General features: G+C 42.7%; 1 protein-coding gene across 2 annotated transcripts in view; it reads right to left on the minus strand.

The window, feature by feature from the left end:
* Pon3 (paraoxonase 3) overlaps positions 1-23,278 on the minus strand; it is a 43,720-nt gene extending 20,442 nt beyond the window's left edge. The window contains exons 1-8 of one of the 2 annotated variants that reach the window (XM_060374184.1): positions 23,123-23,278; positions 21,550-21,620; positions 13,814-13,869; positions 8,358-8,523; positions 4,226-4,352; positions 2,200-2,400; positions 800-881; positions 495-623 (exon numbers count right to left, since the gene is read on the minus strand). In XM_060374184.1, the coding sequence (XP_060230167.1) occupies positions 495-623; positions 800-881; positions 2,200-2,400; positions 4,226-4,352; positions 8,358-8,523; positions 13,814-13,869; positions 21,550-21,620; positions 23,123-23,196 (906 nt within the window). In that variant the 5' untranslated portion in view covers positions 23,197-23,278. The remainder of the gene's footprint in view (positions 1-494; positions 624-799; positions 882-2,199; positions 2,401-4,225; positions 4,353-8,357; positions 8,524-13,813; positions 13,870-21,549; positions 21,621-23,122) is intronic. The other variant, XM_021655162.2, reaches the window with a different exon arrangement.
* Positions 23,279-26,545: the final 3,267 nt, after the last annotated feature.

Genomic DNA, 26,545 nt, shown 5'->3' on the forward strand with positions numbered 1-26,545 from the left:
AAATCTTTAAAATAAAACCGTCTGGGATATGATCATATATTAGAATTCGAGAACAAAAACTCATCTACTTCAGAGGCCAAAGTCATTTAAACCCTTTGTACAGGCTCAGCAAATGAAGATGGTTCTGTGCATGTCTCCTTCTCTGCTCCCCTGCAGGAGCTTCTAAGAACTTGCTTTCTGGCTAGTAACATGGTAGGACAATCTACGTCAGTGTGAAATTATCAAGCTCATCTTTCCTCATTACTCCCAATAGTGAAGAAAGCCTTTGTGAAGTTAGGACCTGCTGTCTGGGCATTGACAGTATATTGGCCCCTGGTGGCTTATAAAACCTAGAAAACTCATCTCCCTAAACTGCCAATAACCCTACTTTTAAATTTATTTTTTGTTCAGTTTGGAATATAAATGTAACCTATATAAACCCCCTCAACATTACCTCAGCAAAATTTTCACTCTGGCAGCTTTCCCTGTTAGTTCAAGGAGGTATCAGTACTTACTTCAGACCCTGGGGGATCCTCAGGGTTATACACCAATAGCTTCATGGGATTAGGATGGCATCCTGCCAAAATATCTCCCGTGGCGGGATCAACAGTCAAGTTGTCCACTAACGTGCCCAGGTGAATTACCTTCAACCAAGAGGAAGTAGTGAGGACATTATTTCAGCGCTCCTCTCTGCCCTCCCTCCTCCTACTGGATCTCTTAAAGTGTAATTAGACATGTCTCTTTAAAAACATGCCTGGGTCAAGTATGAAACTGGCAGGGCCATGTTGTGTGGGTTGGCGGAGGGGGGGGCTACTCTTACCTTCACTTGAGTTAAATCCCAATTATCATGTTTTCTCATTATGTGCATGTTCTTAGCTGTAACGTCAGCCACATAGACATACCTGTAAAGTAATACTTACTTGAAGCAAGTAGTAATGAAATATGACACCGAGACTTATTTTGGAGAACAAATATAAAATTTTACACTAGTTTGAAATACCACTAACTGTCTCTCTACAACGTTATAAAAGCAGATAACGGGATGGTATTTTAAATATTACTGAAATAATTTATAGGCTTTTAATGTGAAATGTGAGCATAAAATGACAAGTATTACAGATGACATTCAGGCTCAATCTCATTACCTAGGACTTACATTTTTTTCTTTCAGTTAAATGAGATGAAAACATTCTTCTAAGGATAAAGAGTTCATACTTCCAAACTTAGAATTTAAGAAAACTAGGGAATGGTCATGAAGCTTAGTCTTACTCATGCTTTTAAAACACGAAGAATGCTTAGAGGCATTTCTGTTGTTGTTTATCTTTTTGTTGTTGTTGTTTGTTTTTTGAGACAGGGTTTCTCTTGTAGATTTGGCTTTACTGTACTTGCTTTGTGGACCAGGCTGGCCTTATACTCAAAGCAGTCTGTCTGCCTCTGCCTCCCTAAGTGCTGGGATTAAAGGCGTGCACCACCACACCTGGCTTTTGTTTCTTTTAGAAAGGGTCCCACTATGTAGTCTTGGCTGTCCTGACACTCACTATATGTAGATCAGGCTGGCCTAAAAGTCACAGATAACCTCCTACCTCTGCCTCCCAAGTTCTGGCATTTAAAGACATGTCCCACTATATCTAGCCTAAAGCCATTTTCTACAAGGATTATCTCTGCTCATGATCACAAATCTGTTCATAGAATAGTATTCAAAGTGTTATTCATAGTATATCTCTGTTTTGAAAGCCTTTAAGGATTAATTATTTGCCAAGGGTGTTTGCTTGTAAAATTTCATGCTTTCTTAAAAACAGTCATGGAATTATCATAATTCTGACAATTACACTATCACAAGTCTAAAGCAAGCTTCTCTCTCTAATAAGAGCTTTTGGTTAACCTGGCTTTATACATGTGTCTAAATACCTTCTGAGCTCAAAAAAGGCAAAGATGTTGCAAAGCCATCCTGCTTTTAGAAAGAAGGTTGGAAAAGAGTGTATTTAGTTACGTAAGAACTTGGAACAAGGACCATCTTTTTGAGTCTCTCTCTTTTGCTGAAGGGGACTTGAAATTCAAGAAAACAAATGAATTTTAGGCTCACACACTTAGTATGAATTGTGGGCATACCTGAGCCCTCCAGTCACATAGTGACTACTTGAACCTGAGGGAGCTGTTAAGGCAAGGAGCTTTTCAAAGTGTCAAGAGGGCAAAGGGCAGAAACAGTTTGACAGTACATACTTCTGGTCAAGGGAGATTGTGATTCCATTGGCAGAACTAAATCCTGGGGCCACTACTTTGACCTCTCTTGGGCTGTAGAAAAGAACATAACTCCAGTGAAGGTCCAGGATCATCTCCAGAAGTACTAAGAAGTAGTTGGTAAAGTAGTGATCTCTTGTAGCGTAGAACTGCTCTGGCCCAAGAACCACGATGTCATTCACACTGGAAAGAAAAAGAGGAAGAAACCCACAAGGTGTTTGAATCTCTTGATTATTGATGATGCTACTAGCATCTACCTAGATCAACAAGTTCACCAGTTTTAAATGGTGGAGTTGAATTAAGATGAATTAACTGATCCCGTTAAATGTTCTAATTTTACTTCCATGTGTTTTCTTTTGGCTATTTACAATTTTAAGTTAAAAAAATGGATATGTATACTAACAAGCTCTAGACTTGCAGATGTTAATCATGGTTTTCTGTGACAGATATAGTATCTTTGTTTTTCCTCTAGAATTAGGCTTAACTCTTAAAGTTAAGCACTGTTATATGACTTGTTTTGACCAAAAGAGAAAACATACATACGTGGCTCTTATTTTTTTGTGTATGTGTGTACATATGAACATGCGTGTCTGGGGAGAACATACGAGAGATCAACTTCAGGTGTAGTTCCTCAAATCCCATCACCTTGACTTTTAAGGTTTCTTGTTGGCCTGGAACTTCCAAAGTAGGCTAGGCTGGTTGACCAGTAGGCCCCCCAAAATCTCTGCCTTCCCCCAGAAATTACAAATACATGCTACCATGCCTAACCATTTTTTTAAACATGAGTTCTGAGGATCAAGGGACCTAATGTCCCATTGTTCTCCCTTAGGGCCCTAGGAAGGCACCATAGTACACCCTCGGAAAAATTGCTTATTACTATAGAAGCACGATGGGTCATTCATTGTTTTTCTAATTCTTTCATTAAGAAACCACACACAGGGCCTGGGGAGATAGCTGAGCCAGTAAAATGCTTAGCTTACAAGCATGAGGACTCAAGTTCCAGGCCAACAAGAAACCATAAAACTCAAGGTAGCTGGGACTTGAGGAACGATCCCTAAAGTTGACCTTCTCGCCTGCTCTCCCCAGGCCCATATGTGCATGGGAAATGTTTTGCAGTTTTGTAGGACATACTTCAACTTATAACAATCCCCTTTCTTTATTTCCCAGAAATGTTGTGAGGTTATGATCTGCTGTGGCCTCAGAGCCTAGTGATGGGCTTACTTCATAAAAGAAGAAAAACAAACAAACAAAACTTCTATTGTTTAAGACCTGAAACTGACTATCCACTAAAAATACTAATTTCCTAAATTCAATAAGAATGACGTTGATCATTGTAAATGATGAGCCCTGCTTTGATGGACCCAGGCTTACACAACGACTAGGTCAATCACACACTGACTCAGACAACCGGACCCACAACTCTGTGATACTGTTTACTCATGTGTGTTACTAAATGTTATCTGAAAATTAAGTTAAAGTATTTTGACACAGCATTTGGTACAAGATCAATACTGAAGGTGGTTTTTATGAGTGCACATTTTTTTTAATCAAATTTTTCTTTAAAGAAATACTCCCTCCCCCCAAAAAAGAAATAATCCATCTGGAGGTTGGTTATAACACCCAGTGGGTGAGGCTCAGAGAATAGAACCTACCAAGACAACTGGAAGAGAGAGGAGGTGTTTAAAGAGAGCCTGGTATTGAGTTGCTGTGCCAAAGAAGTTGGGATTAGAGCTGGGAATCTAATTGAGCACGTTTATAGGATTAAAGAGCTTTCAGAAAGTTGGAAAATACAGAGACATTCAATACCGAGCACAGCAGTTTCTACTGAGGTGCTGGGCAGTCCCACCATGAGAAGCTTTAGAACACTTTAGGTGGGGGGAGAAAGAAAGAAAGAAAGAAAAAAAAAACGTGCTACAAAACAAAAGTCTAATGCCCGCTGAACCAAAGAAAGCAATGCTCACAGCAGAGGTGTGAAATAAATAGAAGTGCACAGGCTTTAATTCCATACCTCTTGAGAAGTTCGTGTTTTATAGTTTTCAGATAGGTGAGAGAACGGCGTTGTTCTTCAAATTTAAATATCTCCACAGTGGAGTCCATGTGGGGGTGATTCACAACATAAAGATACACAGTGTTGTCTAAGTGGGAGGGGAGGGAGAGATATAATTTCAATGGAAGATATCATTTCCAAGATGGTTAAGTAAGCTTCTTGCAATCATTATTAGACTTCTTTAAAAACCTGACCATCTCCCAAGGCTTTGGTTTTTGTCTTGAGATGGGGTCTTGCTATTTTCCAAGGTTTATTTTGAACATCTAGGCTCCAGTCGTGAGTGGTTGGGATTATATAAGCATGTACTTCTGTGCAAGGGTTTCTTTTGTGTATCCTTCATGTCCATCAGATAGGCCATTAACACCAATGTTAGATTCTTCTGTTTTTGAAGAAACTGAACTTCAAACAGGGGGTAACCCAGCAATTTTACTAACACCAAGCAACTGAGCGAGGCATGAGTGTTTGTGCAATGCAACGGTCTTCATGGCCTTGCCAGCTCACCCTCTCTAAAGAGAACTGCAATGATAGGTAAACAATGGCCTTTCAATAAGTGAGTGAAAGCAAACAATCTCTGCTGAGAAATTTTGGGGTGTGTCACAAATGCCTGCATCTCAACAAAAGTTCAAGAAATCTTGGGGCATGTGAAAGCTAGACAATGACCTTCTAACACAAGTCAAATACCTGAGGTTGAGTAACAATATTTAGTGAGCTTAGTGGACACGAAACGTAAGCATGCCAAAGGAAACAAAGCAGCTAATTCTGGACACAGCCCACCTCAAGAATGTCCCTCCCTACCTCTTTTCACTCCAGAACGGAAACTGCTGTGAATGGGATTGAAGGCAGTGGCCTTTACTGACTTATTGGAAGGTGTAGATCTGAGTTTCTGAGGGACTGGTTCCATCCTCTCATTTGGTGTTCCTATTCAGTTCCTTCATGTAGTTAGCGAACACGTAATGCAGTAGGTCTGAGTCCTGACGTGCAAAATTTCTACATTAAGCTGTTCAATGCAAATTATGCTATGCAGAGCTGCTCCCAGACAGGTGGATCTTTCATTTTTTTCTGATCTGGCTGTGTTATGGGGCCCAGCATTTGCCAACAGAACATGGGTTGGCTTTTAGGCTCTAAACAGACTCTTTCAGAATGCAGTTTGGCAATCGCTAATTCCGCCCTGGTTTAATCCATCCTTTTGTCTCTACTGGATCTTCCATAGAATAAATGGATGCTTTGTGGAGATAATTTTGTTCTACAGCCTCTCTATCCTGAGAGTTCTCTGTGCAATGTTTTTACATGGTGAATATGTCCCTTAATTAAGGAAGGTGAGTAGGGAAAAAAATAGGTTGTCAATCATAATACATTCAACTTCTGGAAGCCTAAATTTGCAGCTGTCAGTTAATCCATAAACTGATCCCACCTTAGAAAGCCAGTTGCCAATAATTCTAAATCTAACATCCTATTCAGTGAAACAATTTGCGTTAATCTGACTACTTTATTGTGCCAGCTCTCATGGAGCGTTAGCCAGCACGGTGCCAGGCAAGGAAGGTGTAGCTGTAGGGGATTAAATACAAGATTAAAGACAGAGGCTGAGTGGAACCACCTGGCTTCTAACTCTGAAGCAGCCATTAACTAACAGAAGTCAAGTCGGCTCTGCATTGCATTTCTCTCAACTCCAGCTTCTCCATCTCATTAAATGGAGTATTAATAGAAGCTGCCCTACCCTGCAATGTCCATATTCACTTGCACAATGAACAATTGTCTGCTCAGTTCCTATTCTGTCTCAGTCACTGTTCTTGCCTCTCAGATCCCAGGGCTGAAGAAGATGTTACATACTCTCTTATGGTGAATATATCTAGAGAAGAAAACAGGAATAAAAACTAATAAGCAGAAACACAGAATGCTGGGGCAGGGAGATACCCCCTTTATACAACGGCTCCCATGTGTCCAAAGGACTCACAAATATATTACATTTAAAATAGTTTGGTATTATGGGCTATGAACAAGCAAAGTGTATCAGAGATCGCTATTTTCAGAGTGGATAATATATGATTTGTTTTTGGGGTCGTTTCTTGAGATATCATTCACATGCCATTAAATTCAGTCTTGCAACGTGAGTTTTAGTATATTCCTAGAGATGCATCTGGTTTCAGAATATTTGCAGCAGCCCCCAAATAAATCCCTCACTGTTTAGGCATTCCTCTCCACTTTCCCTTTTCTCCAGCTTCTGCCTAGTTACCGAATTCTCTCACATAGCGTCACATTTGCAAGGTCATCTGTGTCATAGCATATGCCCCCAGCTCATTCTTTCTATCGACAAATGGTGCTTTATTGTATAAATTATGTCACATGCTCAGCAGTCAGTGGGCACGTGGATACTAGGAGAAGGGCTGCTCTGAACAGTCATGTAGGAGTACTTGGATAGAGGTGTTTCCAGTTCTGCTGACCACAGCCCACAGAGCAGAGCTGCTGTGTCACCTGGTAATACCATATTTGGAACTGACAGACTGTTTCCTAAAGCAGCCGCACCATTTCACAATATCACCGGCAAAGGGGCCCAGTCTTTCAACATTTTGGCTTACATCGGTTATTCCTTGTTGCACACGCCCATGTGTGTGTGTGTGTGTGTGTGTGTGTGTGTGTGTGTGTGTGTGTTATAGTAATCACCATTATCGTAGCTGTGGTAGTAGTGTACACATGTGTGGAACATGCACATTAGTGGATATGGAGGTCAGAGCAGGACACTATCCTCTCTATCCTCTATCGCTCTCCGCGTTATTGCTTTGAAACAGGGTCTCTCACTGGGCTGGAAGCTCGCTGTGCTGGCTGAACTGGCTGAACTGGCTGATCGGTGAATGCTGAGGATTCACTTGTCTCCTCTCTCAATATTGGAGTTTCAGGAATAAACAGCCATACTTGGCTTTTTAGGTGGATGCTGAGGATTCAAACTAGAGTTTATGTTTAAAGAACAAGCACCATTACCCACTGCCCTGTGCCCAGACTCTTGTCTTTTTTATTATAATCATCCCTATGGACATAAAGGAATGGCTTGTTTTGACTTGATTTGCATTTCACAGAAGGCTAAAAATGTCCAATATCTTTTAATATATTATTGGCCATTTTTTTTTTTTACTTTCATAGAAGAAATGTCTATTCAGAAACTTGTCCACGTTTAGAATGGATTATTTGTCTTTTGGATGTTGAGTTGTGTGCTGGATAGTTTTGGGTCAACTTGCCACAAGCTAGAGTCATTGAAAAGGAGGGAACCCCAATTGAGACAATGCCTCTATATGATCTAACTGTAGGGCTTTTTCTTAGTTGGTAATTGATGCATGAGGGCCCAGCCCATTGTGGGTAGTGTCATATATAGCCTGGTGATCCTGAGTTCTATATGAAGCAGGCTAAGCAAGCAGTGATTAGCAAGCTAATGAGCAGCACTCCTCCATGGCGTCTGCATTAGCTCCTGCCTCCAGGTTCCTGCCTTGCTTGAGTTCCTGCTCTGACTTCCTTCAGTGAACAATGATATGAAAGTTTACACCAAATGAACCCTTTCCTCCCCAGCTTGCTTGGGTCATGGTATCTCTTCACAATAATAAAACAGTTACCAAGATGAGCTGTAAGACTCATGTGTACAATTTGGGAACAAGATCTGAATCAGACATATTATTTTGTAGCATTCCTTGGGCATTTCTTTTCACTTTCTTTGCAGTATTTTTAGGTACAAGGTCAGGGTTTCAATTTCCATGATTTAAACTTATCTATTTTCCCTCTTATGGTATGATTTTTGAGTGTTATATTATTTCAGAAGGCCTTTTGTTTATATGTTTGATTTCTTAGAACAGTATTCAAACAGGTTACGGTAGTCAAATAAGGAGAAAAGTGTGTAGAAGGAAACCACTAAGGACCCTCAGTGAAGCCTCCCTTCTTTAGAGCAATGTTTAAAAATGTTTCCTGTGTACATTAACATTTTTTTTCAAGATTGCATGCGTTTCTCTGGTAGAATAGCACCTGCCCTGTACCTTTAGCATGAATCCTGAGCAGTAGGGGATCTATGGTGTCTCCTTCTCCCAATTTCCTTTACTCTTAGCCATTTGAGCTTTACCTTTGTCAATGAAAGTACTGATCCCATGAGGATTCAGTGATTCCTTGTCAAATCCGTCACTGATTTCCAGCTCTTGTGCCTTTGGGTTTGGCTCATTCAGATCCATCAGGAAGATTCTCCCTGGTTTGTCTGGTGCAAAGTTTGGCATGCCTGGATATTTTAATCCCTTTAGAAATAGAGAATCAGTCTATACACACATGCATATTTAAATGACATTTTCATACAGAAGCCAAAATCTCAAAACCAAACAAAAATGTTCCAGGTTCTGCATTTCATTTTGATCTGGGGGATTTTTCACTTTGTCAGCTACAGCCATTATCTGATATGGTGAGCAGAGGTGGTCAGCAATGTCATTCCTTAGCTGTGGATACAGGAATATGTTTGAGATAAGAAGGCAGTTTTAATTTAGAAAGAATTAAGCCACAGAATGCAAAGGCAGGAGACAAGCTGTGTTACTTTTTTAGAGGCCTTTGGTCTGCCTAGGCCTTGGGGTACTCGTCTATAAAATGAAGCAACTAAAACTTATGATGGCTAAGATTCTTTCCAACCTTGATACACAATAGTTTCCTTTTCCAAAGCATAGAGAAGGGGGGTGTAGTTTAAATCCTATTGTTCTTATTCCCACACTGGTTACGTTGTCATAAACAGGATCAAGTTGGCACAGGCTGTGAGCATCATAAGGATTTCTGACATATTTTGTCCTATAGGCATATCTGAATGTTCTAACTTGAACCATTACTCCAAAGAGTACAAAAAGTTCATTCTAGTACTTTGGACAGTTACCCCTTTTACCAATGGGACCACGTTTTTATCAGTCAAAAACAGACATCCACAAGGTACGAACCTTCAACACACCCTTGCTCACTGTGTCAAACCTTGAGGTTGGTTTATTCTATACCAAGTAGTACACTATATTTCATTCTCACGTCTCTTCCCCATCGCTCCTGATTAACTCAAAATAGAGCAGCTTTTTCTTCCTTCTCTATAGCTGATTTAAATTTTCTCCTTACTACTCTGCTGTCTATCCCTGGGTCTCTTTTTGCTCTTACCCTTGCAAATGCATATACTTTTTGACCCTTCCATTGCCCCCTCACTTTGGGATGGTCAGTAATCTCTGTACATCCCCGTCCACATCTTCAAGGTTTTTTTTTTTTTTTTAAGATCTATTCATTCTTATTTTATGTATATGAGTGTTTGAGTGCATACATGCATGCATGGCTCCCACAGGGAGCCTGATGGCCTTGGAGATCAGAAGAGAGTACAGAATATCAGGAAAGTATTAGAGAAATGGGAGCTGCCATGCTGGCGCTGAGCACTGAAACAGGCTCTCTGTAAAAAGCACTGAGTGATCTTAAAGCTAAGCCGTCTCTCCAGCCTTCTTCAAGGTTTTCTTAAAATCCTCCTCCTCCAAACCTTGTGCCTCAGTGCTGTTGGGAGGAGGTTGCTGATGCCATCAGAGGAAGTGCCATTCATTCTTTAATTTTCCCCTGAAGGAGGGATGGGCTGAGCCTGACTCTCAGATTCTGTTTCTGAGCCACATCCTCTCTCCCCAAGTAAAGAACCTCTCTAAAGAGGCTATACCATTTGCTTCTATAATGGATCCTTTCTCTGTCCTTTCTTTGTCCGGCCACATCCTCCATCTATCCTATACACACCTGATTCCTCCTGTTTCCATCCCCACCTGCACCCAGTCTACAGAGACAACTGGGATTGGGATGGGGCATTTTAGTTTTCCTTAAGACCATGGCCTCTGGTAGGTCAACCAAGCTTCAGGAGATGATCGTCCCACACCAGTGAGTATATGGGCAGCACAAATTGAAAACTCTGTGTGTTATTAAAAAGAGGAAAGAGGTGGGAAGTTGGGAAGGGGTATGGATAAGGGGATTCATCTGGGAAGAATTAAGGGAGAATAGCAAGGGTGAATATGATGGAAATAAATTGTATGGAATTCTCAACATATTATTTTAAAGACTACAGGGAGACACCATCACATATGCTATGATGACTATGAAGACATGAGTGGGGCTTCTAAAGTCATTTTGAAGAATTCTTAGTACATATGTCCCAACCTCATCTTCATAGTCAACATTGGCCACTGCATTGCTTTTTCATTGACATAGACAATTCTATTTTCCACACACATATCCTAAATGCATTTCATCTCATAAAGTTTATATCCCACTGTGCTTCACTCTGAACTATAGTTTACCTCCCACTTCTCTGGAAACACTATAGCAACTTGTGTAAATTGCCTCTGATTCCTTTCTGTGAATGGCCCTTCAGTTCTTCTCTCCGGCCTCTTTTCTTGAGGATGAGACACGCTTCTGCTGTTCTACTAAATCTTTTGCCTCTTTTCCTGATTCCCTCTTCCACAGCACACCAACCCTCCATCTTGTTTTATTCTTGAATTTTTCACTAATAACATTTTTTCTGTAGCTTGGAATTTGGCTCCTTTTTCTCATTCCTCGAAATAAATATTTCCCTAACTTTACTTCATGTATGTGTTTATCTTTTTGGTTCACCTGAAGTTTCTCAGAAACATCACCCCACCTCATTACCTGATATACTACAACTCTCCTTTCTCTGGAATCAACAGTCTAACCTCTGGGATTTTGTGGACGCACATGTCAAAGCGCCTTCCTCGACAGCACTTTCTCTGGGTCCAGCTCTGCAGCCCTGGACCCTCCTTCCTTCATGTCAAAAAGTCAGAAGTAGAGTTCCAAGGCAGAATGTCTGTGTCTCTTCCTGCCTCTTGGATTTTTCTCCCTTCTGTCCTCATACCCCTTTCCTCCCTGATGCTCTTTCCTTGTAGCTTTCGTTCATACAACTTTAGTTATTTCATGCGCCCCAGTGATCCTCACATGAGCATGCTTACACACAACCTCTGGTGCTGTAGCTCACACTCCCCATCTCCTCCGCAGGTCATCTTCATGTAAACTTGTCAAAACAAGTCAAACTTTGTCCATCCAGACCCTCCATCTAGTGTATACTTATTCTTCTCAAGGCCATAAAAATCAGTTCTCAGTTCCTCTCTCTACAGCTAATCTGTCAGTAAGGTCTTCGGCTCCAAGAATAGCAATGCTAAAGGAGAAAATATTAGGGAAATGAAGCCATTTGCATGAATCATTCATTAAACAGCCTCCCACACCATAAATAGGTCTGTGTGCTGCCTTGAGCCACACACGCCATTAAAAAAAAAAAAAAAAAAAAAAAGGTGTGCGTGTGTCTCAAGGCTGCACATCTCTACCGGCACCTTGGTGTCCTGGAGACAGATGAGGACACTGCCATTCAAACAAAGAAACCGGAAGTTCTAAATACAGAGCAAGATTTGACAGAAGCAACTGAGCTTAGAGAGAAAGTGCTAAGGAAAGACTTTTGGGAAAAGGTTTAGGTTTCTGTTCATGGCATTCTGTTGGGTTAGAATTGGTGACAGTAATCCTACTGGATGCCAATAACAGCAAGCAATTCCATTTATGCCACTCATCACTGGAAGTAGCGACAGTCACTTTGAGGTGCAAGCTTCTGATTTTCCCCTATATATATTTATATTATATAAATTATATATATACATCTTGCAGGTGTGTGTGTATATTCATTGAAACCCTCTACAGTCCCCACTCATCCTCAGATTTCATATGTTCAGTATTGTGCTGGGTGCCTGGAGCGTTAATGAACACATCCGAGTCTCCAACTCATGGAGCTTAAAGTCACATGATGTTAGAACAAGAACATATCAGGAAAGGGTGGTACCCATGACAGCCCATCCATATCTCACAACAGAACCAGAGGAGGCTTGCTGGGGAATCTGAGTACCTCCACGGGGATGCTTCGCTGAGAATACAAGTTAACTGGCAAAGTGGGAGGATGGGAGAAATCTTGTAGGCAAGAAGCATGCCAAATCTCAGGGCTGGGGGTGGGGGGAGGGGAGGATCCTCTTTGTCACTTTACAAAGGCTAAGGGTATCTATTTGCATAGAATCCCCCATACTGAATCTGCAGCTTTTGAACGTTGTCCAGGGAGGCAAGAAGGTCACAGGAGAGGCCAAGGAGAACAAGACAATGAAAGCGTGAAGATTAGAAACGGGGCAAAGAGCATGGTCCTAAGCTCCACGTAGGAGTTGCTAAGTGTACAGCAGGATGAAAAGAGAGGGAATGCTTACATCTCACACAGCGCCTGGGATGAGAATGTTTCCTTCCCTTTTAGCTATATCTGAACCTCTGCTGCCAGCGGTGGCATGCAGCAGGAACAACAGACACTTCCTAACAGGAATGACATTTCCTGACTGTACGGAATAATCACTTTCGCAGGTCTGTTTGGCATAGCCCTGAAAATCAAACTTGACAACAGAAAATTGAGGTCAAGGAAAAAGAGACTTTTCCAGACAGTTTTGTTTTATCTTTGAGTTTGATGGAAAAGTAAAGAAAGACAACCTTGCCTCCCACCATTTAAAATTCAGCTGAGAGACCTCTGTACTGTATTCTGCATACTTAAGAACCTGGAAATTCAGATCAGGCTTCCTAATAGGATGCCTTGCTTCGAGCCAAAAACAAATAGACTGAAAACTCATGTATGTTAGTGGCATGGGAAAAAAAAAAACACAGAATATTTCACATGCAATTCTAGCAACAACAACAGCAACAAAATAATAATAGTAATTCTGAAATGTGGTAAATCTACTTTTTCAAACGGTTGGACCCCAAGCTCTGGACTTAGCTAGGTGGTAGAGTTCATGACTGAAATGCACACGTTCCTGGTATCAGTTTCTAAAAAAAAAAAAAACCACCACAAAAACAAAACCAACAAATCTCAGGCCCTATTCCAATAGCACACTATTGTCTTGATAGAAGCAAAGCTGTCTTCAACATGGAATAAACACATTGTTCTTTTGTTTACTGACTTGGGCGGGGTGGGGGCGTTGCTAACCTAACTTCATGGTCATTTAAGACTTGTCGAGGTAGTCCAGAGAACCAAATACAGTTTTATCTCTACTCATGGAAACACACTGAAGGAATAATGAGGAGCCCCAACTATTGATTTGAAACTCATTAGCATTTACAGAGTTCCACACGTAAGCAGGTATGGCAAGAATATTGGCTAGTGAGAAGACTACCAGCCACAGAAGTACCATCCAATAAGGCAGTGTTGGAGCTGGGAAGCAACAAGACAGATCTGGAGACCAGCCTGAGGGCCAAATGGACATCAATACACATTGACGGAGACCCTTGCCGAGCATGCAGATGACCACGGGGAGCTGCTCGCGAGAGGCAGCCAGTGTGAGGGGTGCCTGCGGTGTTCTAATTAGCCCTCCAGATTGCAGGTTGGCTTTTGTAGTTGACTGGTCTACCCAGAGGTGGGACGGACATGTAGGGGTCCATCTGGCACCTCAAGCTGGAAACTTTAATGCACTGTCCACACAGCAATTGATGTGAGCATCAGAGCAGTTGGCAAGTACTCACAGTCGAGATAAAAGCCAGCCCACTGGGGAGTATATCAATATCTTCAGAGCCATTCTCTGCAAAACACAAAACAGAAAATAATCAAAAAGACGCGCGTGCAGAGCCTTCAAAGAAGAAGTTCAATAGCCCAGACTTTTGAGTTATTTTTGCAAAATGCATTGACTATTTCAGCAATTTACTTGGGAAACTATGGTCGCTCTCAGAAACCCACAGACATAGCCACTCTATTAGAACACTTGAGTCTGTCTCTAAGCACTAAGCTCTTCTTTAGAATTCCGTTTTCAGGACGAAAGTGAACAGCAAACTGCCATATTAAACTAAATTCGTATCCTAAGTGTATTCTTTAAATTGCAGCTTGCAGGACATGGCCTGAGAAAACCTGTGTTATTCCTCACAGAGAGATTGCTCCTCACGTACTGAATGAGAATATTCAGTCAACATTGAGAAGCTTCCCTGGGAGTCTCCCAACCAAGTGTGCCCCATTCCACAACCTGCCAAGCCTAAACCTGTTCAACCACACTGAGAAATTACTGAATAGGTGTTCCGTGTGATCATCCTTGGGATAAGCTGTGGCCAATAAATTAATTAGAAAGAGTCGGGCCGGATCCCTTCCTCCTTAAGAGCCTTGAGCATATTTCTGTGTGTGTGTGTGGGGGGGGAGAATATAATGAGTGAGCACTGATGGAGGAGAGGATGGTTTCTATAGAGAGACATCCTCCTAAAATGTGGGAGTGGGGCCACTCCTGGAGATGATGGTGATATAATATGGCCAAGTAAACATCAGAGCTCAGCCAATGCTCCTCTGAGGGTGTGAGGGTGCACTCTTCCCCTTAAGCCTGGGACAACTTTGAAGTTGTCCTGACAAATGAAATGGGGTGTCCACAAAGCCATGTGACTTCTGAGGTTAACTGCCATAACTATGGCCGCCCTGGTGTCCTTCTTTTTGTCCTTCTTTTCCCCTGTGTGTTCCTTCTTCCCTCCTCTTCCTCCCCCTCTCTTTCCTATCTCACTCCCTTCTCCCCACTCTCAAAGATGTACTTTAGGAGCCACAAAGTGAACTACAGAAGTCTGGTTATTCAAAGATACAGAGCACTGGATGCAGAGAAGACGAAGGATGGTGAGAAAAGCCAGAGGATCCCAGGTGGCTTGTTACCAACCTCTAAAGACATCTTTGCTAATGCTAATGGAACAATTGGATTTTCTTCACTTAGCCCTGTCACTATTGTAAGGAAAATAACTAGAATTTTCTTTTTTCTTTTTGAGACAGGGTCTCCCTAGGTAGCCCAGAAGGGCCTAGAACTCATGAACCCTGCCTCATCCTCCTAGGTGCTAGAATTACAGGGGTGTGTCACTAGGTCAAGCATTGATGTTCGAAGTCACTAATGTGGGGCTGTCTGTTACAATAATTGGAGCACATGGGAAATGGTTACCTGGGGAAATGGATTACCAAGTTATCACTAGGCAACTGGGAGAGAATGTGGGTGGATTTGGAAAAGAAAATCAGGACAAAGCCAAAGAAAATATAAAGTTGAACCAACAGAAAGGTGAGTAACAGGTGCTGACAACCAGAGATCAGGGGAGAAACGAAGCCCCAACTAGTAATTTGAAAACCAAAGTTAAGTTAACCAGAGTTCCCCGGTCCCGAAGCATTTTGGTTCATCAACATTTACCTATCTGTGGTGCCCAGATGGCTTGAAAAACTTGATGCTATTTCCATATGGAGTGAGATACACACTGGGAAAACCCACACACCGAATCAAGTGATTTCTAGCGTCACAGGCTGGTTACTCCTCTGATATTTCTCCCACCTCTCTGATCACCCCTTCTTGGTTTCCTGTTGCCTCTCTCTCTCTTTCTCTCTCTCTCTCTCTCTCTCTCTCTCTCTCTCTGTGTGTGTGTGTGTGTGTGTGTGTGTGTGTGTGTGTGTTTGTGTGTGTGTTCTGAATACAGATAAGGTCTTTCTGCCCTTGCCTGTTTGTCAAGCAACAGCGCAGTCCCACGCTCTCGGTCTCTGCCCACCTGCTCTCGATTCTCTAATCTGCATCAAGTCCTTCCTGCAAGTTCAGACTTTGTGCACTCACCCAGTGCTGAACATTCCACCTGGTTTCTCATGCTCAACGGGGTCTGAACAGATCTGTTTGTTTCTTTTCCGTTTTCCGATGACAATGAATGACTCTTCTATCCTCAGGTACCCAGAGGAGGGAACTTAGAGCTATGGTTGCCACCTCCCTTTTGTTTCATTCCCAAAGCCTTCACTCGTTTGTCAGACAGCTACTCTCAAGTTTCTACAATAGTTTCTTCATTGGCCAGCTTCGCCCTCCTATCCCATTGTCTGTGCTGACAGTCAGGTTTCCAAATTGACAAGTTGCCCCTATTGTGCCCCTACTTAAAGCCTCCTAGAGGCTCGCTAGAGCTACTTGTATAAATCTTACAATCCTTGGTGTAGATCCAAATCCATCCACTTGGGCCCAGGCTCAATCCCCCTTGAGCCTACCCTCCAGGGTCCATTCTAGTTATGCTTCAGGACAGGTACATCCTTGACGAGTTTATGAACCATGATAGAGTCATTCATTTGTACACATGCACGCACACACACACACACACACACACACACACACACACACGGTCCTCCTCTCCTTCCTGGTTTAGGCTTTTCTCACATCACCCTTACCCCTAATGGGCCGGCCGCTGGGCACAGGGCCACTGCTTCAGCTTTTCAAAGCTCTCACAAGTTTACCATCTGTCTTTATATGTAAGTACTGTTGCCTGTGGGTAACTCCACTGTGACATTTTTCACACTGTGCTCTGTGTCTGCTGGTTAATTTCCTATTAGCTTGAAAGCTTTCTGGGAACAAGGCCTGGGTTTCATTCCATGTTGGATTCTGCATAATACCTGGCTTTTCATTGTGGACACTCTTAATGCAAGCTGTTTAACTGAACAAGAAACCATGTTAGTAATTTGAAGTTTGTCTCACTTTGGAGTGAAATGATAGGAGTTTAATATCCGAGTACAGATGTACTAGTAATTTGATTGGTAATTTGATTAGGAGATTTCAACTTCACAATGACATGAAAACACGTTTGGGAGGAATGTTACCCTTGATTCTGACTTCTGATCTTCACAGCTCTCTTTTGAGCCCTGTCAGCAATGGTTGCTTCCAGTGGTGAGGAGAAATGTGGACTCTCTGGAGAGGATGCTCTGAGCAGCCCACCTAGGAATGCCCCGTGAGTTAGGAGTGTGAAATGCATTTTTGCCTTACAGTATTTTCAACACAGGGGGCCACAACCCACATGGCAGTTCAGCTTCTTGGTTAACAGCTATACCAGAAATTCTGAGTTGTATGCTTTCTGCTTTGGCTCCTTTTCTCTCCCAAATACCATTTTACATACCTCCCATGACAGCATCACCCTCACCTAACATGCAGTGTTCAGGGGTCCTGTTGTTTTGTTGTTGTTGTTTTGTTTTGCATCCTTCCCCACCTCCAAAAGCACATAGGAGCTGGGGCTTTGTCCTCCAAGGTTGAAAAGCAGCATCAGCTGGACTGACAGCACTTCCACCCTCCTGCAGCCCTGACTATATGGAGTCTATATGACCAGTAGACTGAGCATCTCAACAGCAAGGAAAGCAGTGAGAGTGTGAGCTACAGGGCCCTGTGTTCTGAGTGCCCCCTCATCTATCTCCCGTCAGTCTGCACACAGCTGGTCAAAACTCCCAGCCACCTCTCTCTGTACGAAGTACCGATAATGTTTCAACCAATCAACCCCACTCTGACTTGCCATCACATTGATAATTTCTTCCTTTCCTCAATCATTTCCTGTAAGAACCCCGAGACAGTGTCACTCCAGAGGTTTACTGTATGTAATACCATTATTACCATGTCATCCCTTGGGGGTGAGTTTCTGACTTCTAGCTAGATGAAGTTCACCATGAAGTGACAGCAGAGCTTAGAGTCTGGGAAGGTACAGAAAGAAAGAAAAGCTGAAAGGTAGCAAATACAAACCTGCAAACTCGATAATCCTGCTCTCAGCGAGCCAGAATGCAGCAAACTCGTATTTCAAGTGGAGCTTTAGTTAGATGCCAAAAGATGCTTCATTAACTTCCTTGTTAAAATTATTCTCAGTCCTCATAAGCTTGGGAAAAGGGCAAAGTTAGTACAAAAGGAGCGAAGCAAGGAAGCATTTCTGAAGGAAGAATGATTTTACCTTTCAATCTTTCCTGTAAGAAACCTGCAGAGCACACTTAAACCTCAGCACTTGGGAATATGAGGCAGGAGGATTGCCATGAGTTAAGGGCCAGCCATGGCTATACAGCAAGACTGTATATAAACAAGATCAAAGGAGGAAGGAAAGGAAAAATAAACATACAAAAAGGAAGAGGTTTTGTTTTTGTTTTTGTTTTTTCCCACTGACAAATTAACTTCAAAACTTTGATCTTAGTTTAGGCTGGTAGCACAGGCCTATAATCCCAGTTACTTTCAGGGCCCAGGCAGGAAGGTGACAAACTCAGGGCATGACTGAGCTATAAATTGAGTTCAAAGCTAGTGTTTAAGGCTAGCCTGAGCAACTTTACAAGACCCTGAGTTCTAAAAAATAGTGAGCTAAAGATATAGCTTAAGCATAGGGTGCTTGCCTAAATATGCATGAGGCTTGGGTTTGAGCTCCAGCAAACCAAACGTGTACACACATACACACACACACACACACACACACACACACACACAAATAAACAGGTCAAATAATTTATATAACAAAGAACAAACAAAATCCCATCTACTTGTCAAGAAAATAGCTTCCCTTGGCTATGAACCTGCTCTACTCGGCTGAACATCCTCCAGTGCCCCTCCATTGTTATATAAAACCTTCTCCCATCAAACAGTTAGGGCTCATGACTTCATGTCTTCTCAGCTATCTCTATTTAAGTATCTAGTTGCCTTCTTTTGGTCAATTAGTAATATCCTAGCTTTTTGCATTTTCCGTTGCAATAGGACTTTTCTGGAATGATATGTCTGTAATATATGTGCTGTCAGTGGATAAGAAATTACATAACAGCATTATCAACAGAGACTGCAGATACATGGAAGAAAACCATCCCAACCCCAATCTAGGTAAACATCTGGGCCGTTGGGCAACTTACTTTATCCTCCTATGCAAAGTGCATACTTTAGAGATCTGTGACTATAGAGTAGGTGCTTGCAAAGGAGGTACCATCACTCTCCTAGGCTCACGCCTTTGAAATGGGAACTTCAGAGGGTTTGTTGTTGCTGCCTCTGCTTGTTTTGCTTTGGTTTTTGGCTTTACATAATCACCAGCATTTGTCTTATTAACAAATGACCTGCAATCATCCTAACAGGGTCAGTTCTTCCAATATAAAATATAAACATGTGACAGATGCAAAACATGTCATTTTTCTTTCATCTCTTCTAAGCCTATTATACTACGTGGGTAATCAGGGTATTGACCTATGGCATACAATATTAACACTAGCTTTAGTTTTTCAAATTTAGTTGACTTATATAATTTGAGAATTGGACCAGACATCAAAAATCCTGTAATCTAATTATTCATCTAAACTGCTTGGCAGGCTTATGTTTTAAGAGATATAGGTGCAGTGAGCATGAGGTGATTCTTAATCTGTGGGTCACAGCCCTGTTGACAAACCTCTATCTCCAAAAATATTTATATTACAAGTCATAACAGTAGAAAAAAATGCAGCTATGAAGCAGCAACAAAAACAATTTTATTGGTGGAGGTCACCACAACAAGAATTATATTAAGAGTCTCAGCATTGGGAAGGTTGCGAAACCCTGCTTTAAATAGTAAACAAGTGAATGTCACATTGCCTTATTTTTAATATTAAATTTAAGTCTGGCTCATTTTAAACAATGTTTTTGTTTTAGTTTGCTGTTGGCTTGTGTGTGTGTGTGTGTGTGTGTGTGTGTGTGTCTTTGGTTGTTGATTAGGACTTGAATGGAGGGCCTCCTTTTATAATACTCGGAAACTGAACCTGAGTTACTATTGTCTGTTAAGTCTTTTACCATATCCTAAGTGGTTTGTCTTGAAATGAAGCAGAATGGAACCTCCCACAAATTCCCTGTAGCCCCTTTACATATTGAAGATTCTGTCATTCCTGAGTCACACACAAGGCCCTTGCTTAAGCTGGTCCAGGCGCAGCTTCTCTGAAGATTCCTTGTGAGCCTCTATCTGATGCGTGCTCCTTCCCAGAATGCTGTGAGGTGGTGGACAGGGCCCGCTAATCTCAGAAATCCTCCCCACTCCCAGCACAATTTCTTGAACACTAGTTTCTAAGATACCCAGGTTAACTAGGGGTTGTTTCATTCTTCTGGTCTCCACCAGGCAGCATAAACCCTTTCCAAGCATGTGGCACAGGGCTGGCGATACAGCTCAGTTGATACAGTACTTGCCTAGCCTTACTGAAGCCTGGAGTTCTATTCCAGGTGTCACCACACAAACTGGATGCCACAGAGTACCCCTATGATCCCAGTGCTTGGGAAGTAGAAGCAAGAGGATAAGAAGTTTGGGTTCATTTTTTGCCGTGTATGGTGTTCAAAGCCAGCCTGAAATACTTGAGAAACTGTCTCAAAGCAAAAACAAAAACAAAAACAAAACAAAAAACAACAACAAAGAAAAGACAAATTAGGAGGTAAAAGAGTAAAAAAAGAAAGAAAAAAACCAAGGGAGTTCTTTTCTGTTTTTTTTTTTTTTCAATATTGTAGCAAAAAAGAAAACACAAATTCACATCAGAAAATAAGCTCTTATCTCATGTCAATAAACAAAGTCTTTGACCCTAGGGAGTTTACAATCTGATAAGGAAAGAGAACTGCCAGTTCAGAAATAAATTATGTGGTAGGTGTGGAGTCAATGTGAGTTTCAGAGTGCTGTGGGAGTGAGGAGGAGAGAGATGAAACTGTGGCTGACTCCGGGGAGCACCCATGGGGGAGAAAATGGCCTAACAAAGATGAGAGAGACAGTCCTTTCCCATCCCTCCGGACAGTGAGCAGACTCTAGCTGGCTTTTCATTTTACGTTCTAAAGGTAAAACTGCAGGCTCGCAGCCCAAGCACAACACTGTGGCAGGGCCAACCAGGTGAAGTCAGCAGGCACAGCTGCCCGCTGGTCTCCCGTGGAAGCAGGAGGGACAAAAAGGAAACCGATGGTCCTAAGAGTTTTAACTAAGCCCCCAGAGCATGATGGGCCTCGCTGGAGGAAAGGCCGGGGGTTGGGGAACACCAGAGGAAATGGCAGGGGTCTGAAGTCAAGGTCTGCCCCTACATGAGCAAAACTGGCCTCAGGGATGGGGAGAGAAGACCTCCAGTTTGAGAAGCTGGAGATGGCCTGCAGAGTTGAGATGAATAGTTTTGAAAGACAGGTGGGCTGAAAGTCTGAATATATAGGAGAAGTGCTTGCCAGAAAATGTTGAAGGAAAGGGTACTCAAAGCCAAGATTGTCAAGAAAGGGAGGGAGAGAGAGAGAGAGAGAGAGGCAGTCATCAAGTAGTAAGTGAAATCCATCAGCTAATGGAGAAACGGGCTGCTGAGAAGAGCCTTCGAGATGCTGGTCTGTGGAAGCTCCATGGAGACTATGCTCGGAGACTCTGGCCACAGTCATGTGAGGAAGCCACACCACGGCGTAACGGGGGTTAAATAAATTTGGTAGACTCAGGGGAACGATGACCAAGACATGTGCTGTTGCCTCCTCTTGGTCCTGTCACATACTTACCGAGTCCCTCGATCAGGTGGCAGTTCTGCGGTTCTGTAGGCTTTAGTCCTCGAGATGTAGTAACTCTGTCTCTGTAGAAGATACAAGTCAATGTGAGGAAACCAACATGGAGGTGAAAGCACCCACACCCTCTTGGTAAGCGTCTGAACAGACATGAAGTTTGCGGTCACTTTCCTGTTGTGAAAATTCTGATGCCTCTTTTTATGTACGGCATAACAGATAGGTAGGCAGCGCCTTTGGCTTCTAGTTATGTAATAGGTTTCATATGAGCACTGTGCCCACACAGGCTAACTGCGCAGTTATTGCTGGAAGAACAAAGCATAATTCCATACCCAAGATAAGACCTCACTTAATGCTAGGTGGAACTGAACAATACTGTTAATTTATAAGAACAAAGCAGCATTACGCCATTCTCTTAAGTATTATCTAACTCTGCCCTTTTCCTCTTCATCTCTTGTTTTCTTTTGACCTCCTGCCTCCAGCAGGGAGAGGGAAAAAAAAAATCCAAATTTCTGTGATGTCTTCAAAGAGCTAAACTGTTAACTTTTGTTCTCTCTTTGTTCTTGTAAACAAAGCTTACGCTGATGACATACCTTACAAATATGTACTTCATCGACCCGAGCACCATTAAAGCCATTAGCCCTAACTACTCTTCAGCACAGCATTCTAATTTTTGCAGTGGAACAGTCTTCTAAATACCGGGTAGAACTTAAAACGTCTATCACACTATATTCAAGAAGACTATGGTTAGGCTTCTCCTTGGACCATTTATCAGGAAGGACTCTTGGGGGCTGCAGCTAGAACTCAGCAAAGGGCCGTTTGTCACCCTAGCTGCGCCAGACCCAGCCAGGTGTGTGTAGCGCCCACCCTGAAATTTACTATTTGACGATTCTGTCACTTGTTTGGGGAACAACGAGCCCCCTCAAGCTGGACTAGAAAGCGTTGCCAACAGACATCAAGCATCTGAACAGATTGCAGCACCAAACCTCTGAGACCAGTCTCTCCTTAGAGAAAGAATAAAAACAACACTATGACAAGCAAAGGCCTTAGCCCCACCTAGGAATAAAGCTTAAAAAAAATATATGAAAACTTTTTTTTTTTTTTAAGTTCTTTCAGACCAGACTGACTTTGTTTCAGACAATTCTGGGGCGGATGTCCCTGTTGGATCTTCTACTTCAAAGTGTCAACCGCTGCCCAAGCCAATTCCTGTTCACGGGCTGTAACCCAGCACTTCAGTGTCTGACTCAGCTACAAACATACAGCTGCTACTTTGGTCCCCTCCCCCAAGTTCAGCACTTACAGAGGACTTTGGTATTTCACAAGGGCAACATAGCGGAAGACCTGGAAAACGTACACAACCTTGTGGGTTTCCTACCCTGGCAGTCTAGAGAAGCAAGCAACTGTCCCCCTTCCTAATGAGTGGAGGGGGGAAGTTCGCTGGGTGGCACTAAGATTGAAGTTCCAAAACTGCCTCTTTCCAGCCGCTAGGAAACTGGGAGCGGATTGTCCCTGACCTAAGTTGGACGAGAAAGGAAAGAAGGCAGAAGACATCTCCACGGAGATGTCCACTCACCTAAAAGTCAGCAGTCTCTCTCCTATTAAGGCCAAGGTGGCCCCCAGCAAGGTCAGCGCCACTAGCTTCCCCATGCTGCCTGGGTCCCCTGACGCAGGGAGCCCAACCCTTAGCTGGGGCTGTTTCCCCGGGGCGGATGCAGCGGCCCCGCCCACTGATCAGTCCCATGCGCCCCGCCCGCCTGCAACTCCTGGCAGGTACTCCGTACCCTCGTACCCTCGTACACAGTGTTGGGGGCGGGGGTCTCCGCTCTCTTGCTCCAAGGCTCAAAGCCACTTGTCTGCTTGACTGTCAAGGAAATGTGTTGCTCTTTGGATTCAAGTTTTGCTCTTTGGATTCAAGCCCACCTTTACGGGCCGTGGTTCAAGGCCACTTTAGAGTGCAGATTCCAAGGCTGCCTCTACGCCTGGAGTTCAAGGACACATTTCTGCCTAGGATTCAGACCTCATAAGGCGCTAGTCCAGATCAAGACCGCTGACCTCTGGCTAAGGTCAGCCGAGCTCTGAGCTGCTGCGGTTTGAGCTCACAAGTTGGTTTCTTAAAGCCACAGATCTTAACAAATCTCAGCTCCACCAGCTGACAGAGGTGGGAGAGCTTTTGGGTTCTGGCAGGCTAGATGCAGGAGGAGAAACTGCTCCTGAAACGTCCCAAAGGAGAGAAAACGCTGAAAGCCAAGCTCTTCGATTCATCCTGCCCCAGGAATTGGAGCTCTGGACTTTGGCTCCAGATCTCCTTGGTGCCTTCAAGGTGCTGGACCTGGTTGAGAATTCAAGTCCATCTCTCTGGCAACTTGAAGGATGAGGTGAATGAAATAAAAGGGACGTAGTTTTCCATGGGAGATTCTTGCTCTTCTTTCCTGAGGACTTCAGGTCCTTCTGGTAAGAGCACACTTTCCTCTCAGGTAAACAATAGTGTTGAAGAGTCTGAAGATGGCGGGACACTTGAGGTGAGAGAACATTGCACCTTCAAGTGTCATCTATTTTTATTTACTAACAAGAAGTAGTAGCAGTAGAATTTAATTTTGTTTTTGTTTTTTTTAAAGAGACTTTTTTAAAATATGGAGGTTTTTTTGTTATTGTTTTGGTTTGGTTTTTGTTTTTTTTTCTAGACAGGATTTTCTGTGTAGCCTTGACTATCCTGGACTCAGTTTATAGACCAGGCTGGCCTCGAACTCACAGAGATCCTCCTGCCTCTGCCTATTCCAAGTGCTGGGATTACAGTCATGCGCAATCTCGCCTGGCTGAAATATGAAGATTTTATAGGGTGAAGAATATCAAGGGAAGTATCCCTTGACCTACAGAATACCTAAATACAACATTGGGTGCTGAATAGATGGCTCAGCAGTGGTAACGAACACTCACTGTTCTTGCAGAGGAACTGGGTGCCAGAAAAATGTTATGACATGAGTTTTTTTTTCTCAAAAAATAGCTTAGTACCAGGCAATGCTCATTTTGCCCAGCATACAGTGAGCCAATCACTTTAAGTCTTTCAAGAGAATATTCTCAAGCAAGCCAAAAAGAGAAAAGACAGACCCAGGTCTTGAACCCACCTTCCTGAGGCGAGGACTTGAGGCTGTTTATAGGATAAAGAAGCAGGTGGAAGCCACTTGGAAGTAAGACCATCAATAGTCAATGCATGGATCTGTCCTTATGACCCTCTATGGAGCACATGACATTGCAGTCTTTAGCAGCGTCTGAGGGTGGAGTTCAGGGCTGCCCCCAGCAGAAGTTCTGAAGACTTGATGTCCAGCTCGTGATTAGGACAACCATTTTCATCAGAGATGTCACCCACAAAAATATTCTTGGTATCCAGGCGGTTTTCAGTGTTAGTGAGTTATAGCATCATCTTGGGGAAGTCAGCTGAGCACTCATGTGGTTAGGATTGGAGGACTGAACGTTCAAAGCCAGGCTGGGACTAGATATGAGTAAGATCCTGCTTTTCGTTTTTGCTTTTAAGTGAAGCTCGTGGATTTGAGGGGAGCAGCAGCATTCTCTCGGATCCCATCCTCTCAATATGTTGGCTGTCTAAAGTTTTATTTTGCTTTCTGCTCTAGTAAGAGGCACAGTTCCTTGAGCTATCAAGCTCTACTGAGAATTATAGACCTGGGAGCAAAGGTCACTAATGGAGCACTTGCCTAGAGTACACGAGGCCCTAAGTTCCATCTCTAATACATTAAAAAAAAAAAAAAAAAAACAAACCTGAAAATGTTTACTATTAAAAATTTGCAATGGAAAAAAATTATGTTTTATACAGGCTAAGAATTCCAGGTCTGGAGTGATTATTCAGCAGTTAAGAGTACACACAGTTCTTGCATAGGACCCTGGTTTGATGCCCAGCACCAAAAGGCAGCTTACAACCCTCTGTAACTCCAGGCCAGGGGGATCCGATGTTTTTTTCTGGTCTCCATAGACACTGTATACCTCTGGTACACATATATACATGCACAAAACACACACACACATTTTTAAACAAAAAGAATTCCTACTCATAAGAAAAAAGCGAACATCCTTCAAGAAGACTAAAAACAAGAAAATCCAGTGAAACAATAGAACTCCTTTACATATCTAAGAGGGTGCTTTTATATAATTGAGTAAATTATAATTATATAATTATACAATATATTGTATTATATAATTAATTAATATAAAATCTCAATGTTTATTCCTGGCTGGCCTGGAACTCACAGACAGCCACCTGCCTCTGCCTCGCAATTGCCAAGATTAAAAAAGTGCCCCACAACACCCAGCTAACAAGGAGTTTAAATTCACTTGTAATAAGAGAATGAAAATTAAACGCATTGGAAGAAGCAAAAGCAAAAAGCTAAGAGTATTAATGTCACACACACACACACACACACACACACACACGCTCCACCCAGGCTTCCTCTTCTCACAGGCAGAGATTCTCTCATGAAAACTGTCAGGAATGAAGAAGGGGAGAAGCCATGGGAAGGCAGGTGAGGTGGAGTTGCTCCTCTAACTTCTTCACTGCTCTCCTGCACAGTACTCAGCAGACTAGGAAGGTGCTTGCTTCAGGACAGGACAGACTGAGCAAATCACAATCTACTGAAAAGACTTTCTTTAGATTAGTTACCAGGAGTAATTAAGCCATGTAAAACAAAACAATAATACTGCATAGCTTATTTGATTTTCCTTGCTCCCCATATTAAGTACTCAGGTGTCATTAAGCAGCTAAGGTTTTATTGAAAGGGATGAGGAATAGAAGTATAGGCTAAAGAGACAGCTGGGTGGACAGTGTTTGAAAGAGTTTCCAAACTGGAATATCCACCCCACATAAAAACTGGGCATGGCTGCATGCTCCCGTAGCCCCAGTGCTAGCGGAAACACAGACCTTCAGATTCATGAAGACACCGTCTTAGGGCAAGGAAATGGAGAATAGAGGAAGGCACCTAAATGTCCTCCT

Source organism: Meriones unguiculatus, chromosome 21, assembly GCF_030254825.1.
Source record: "Meriones unguiculatus strain TT.TT164.6M chromosome 21, Bangor_MerUng_6.1, whole genome shotgun sequence".
Taxonomy (NCBI): domain Eukaryota; kingdom Metazoa; phylum Chordata; class Mammalia; order Rodentia; family Muridae; genus Meriones; species Meriones unguiculatus.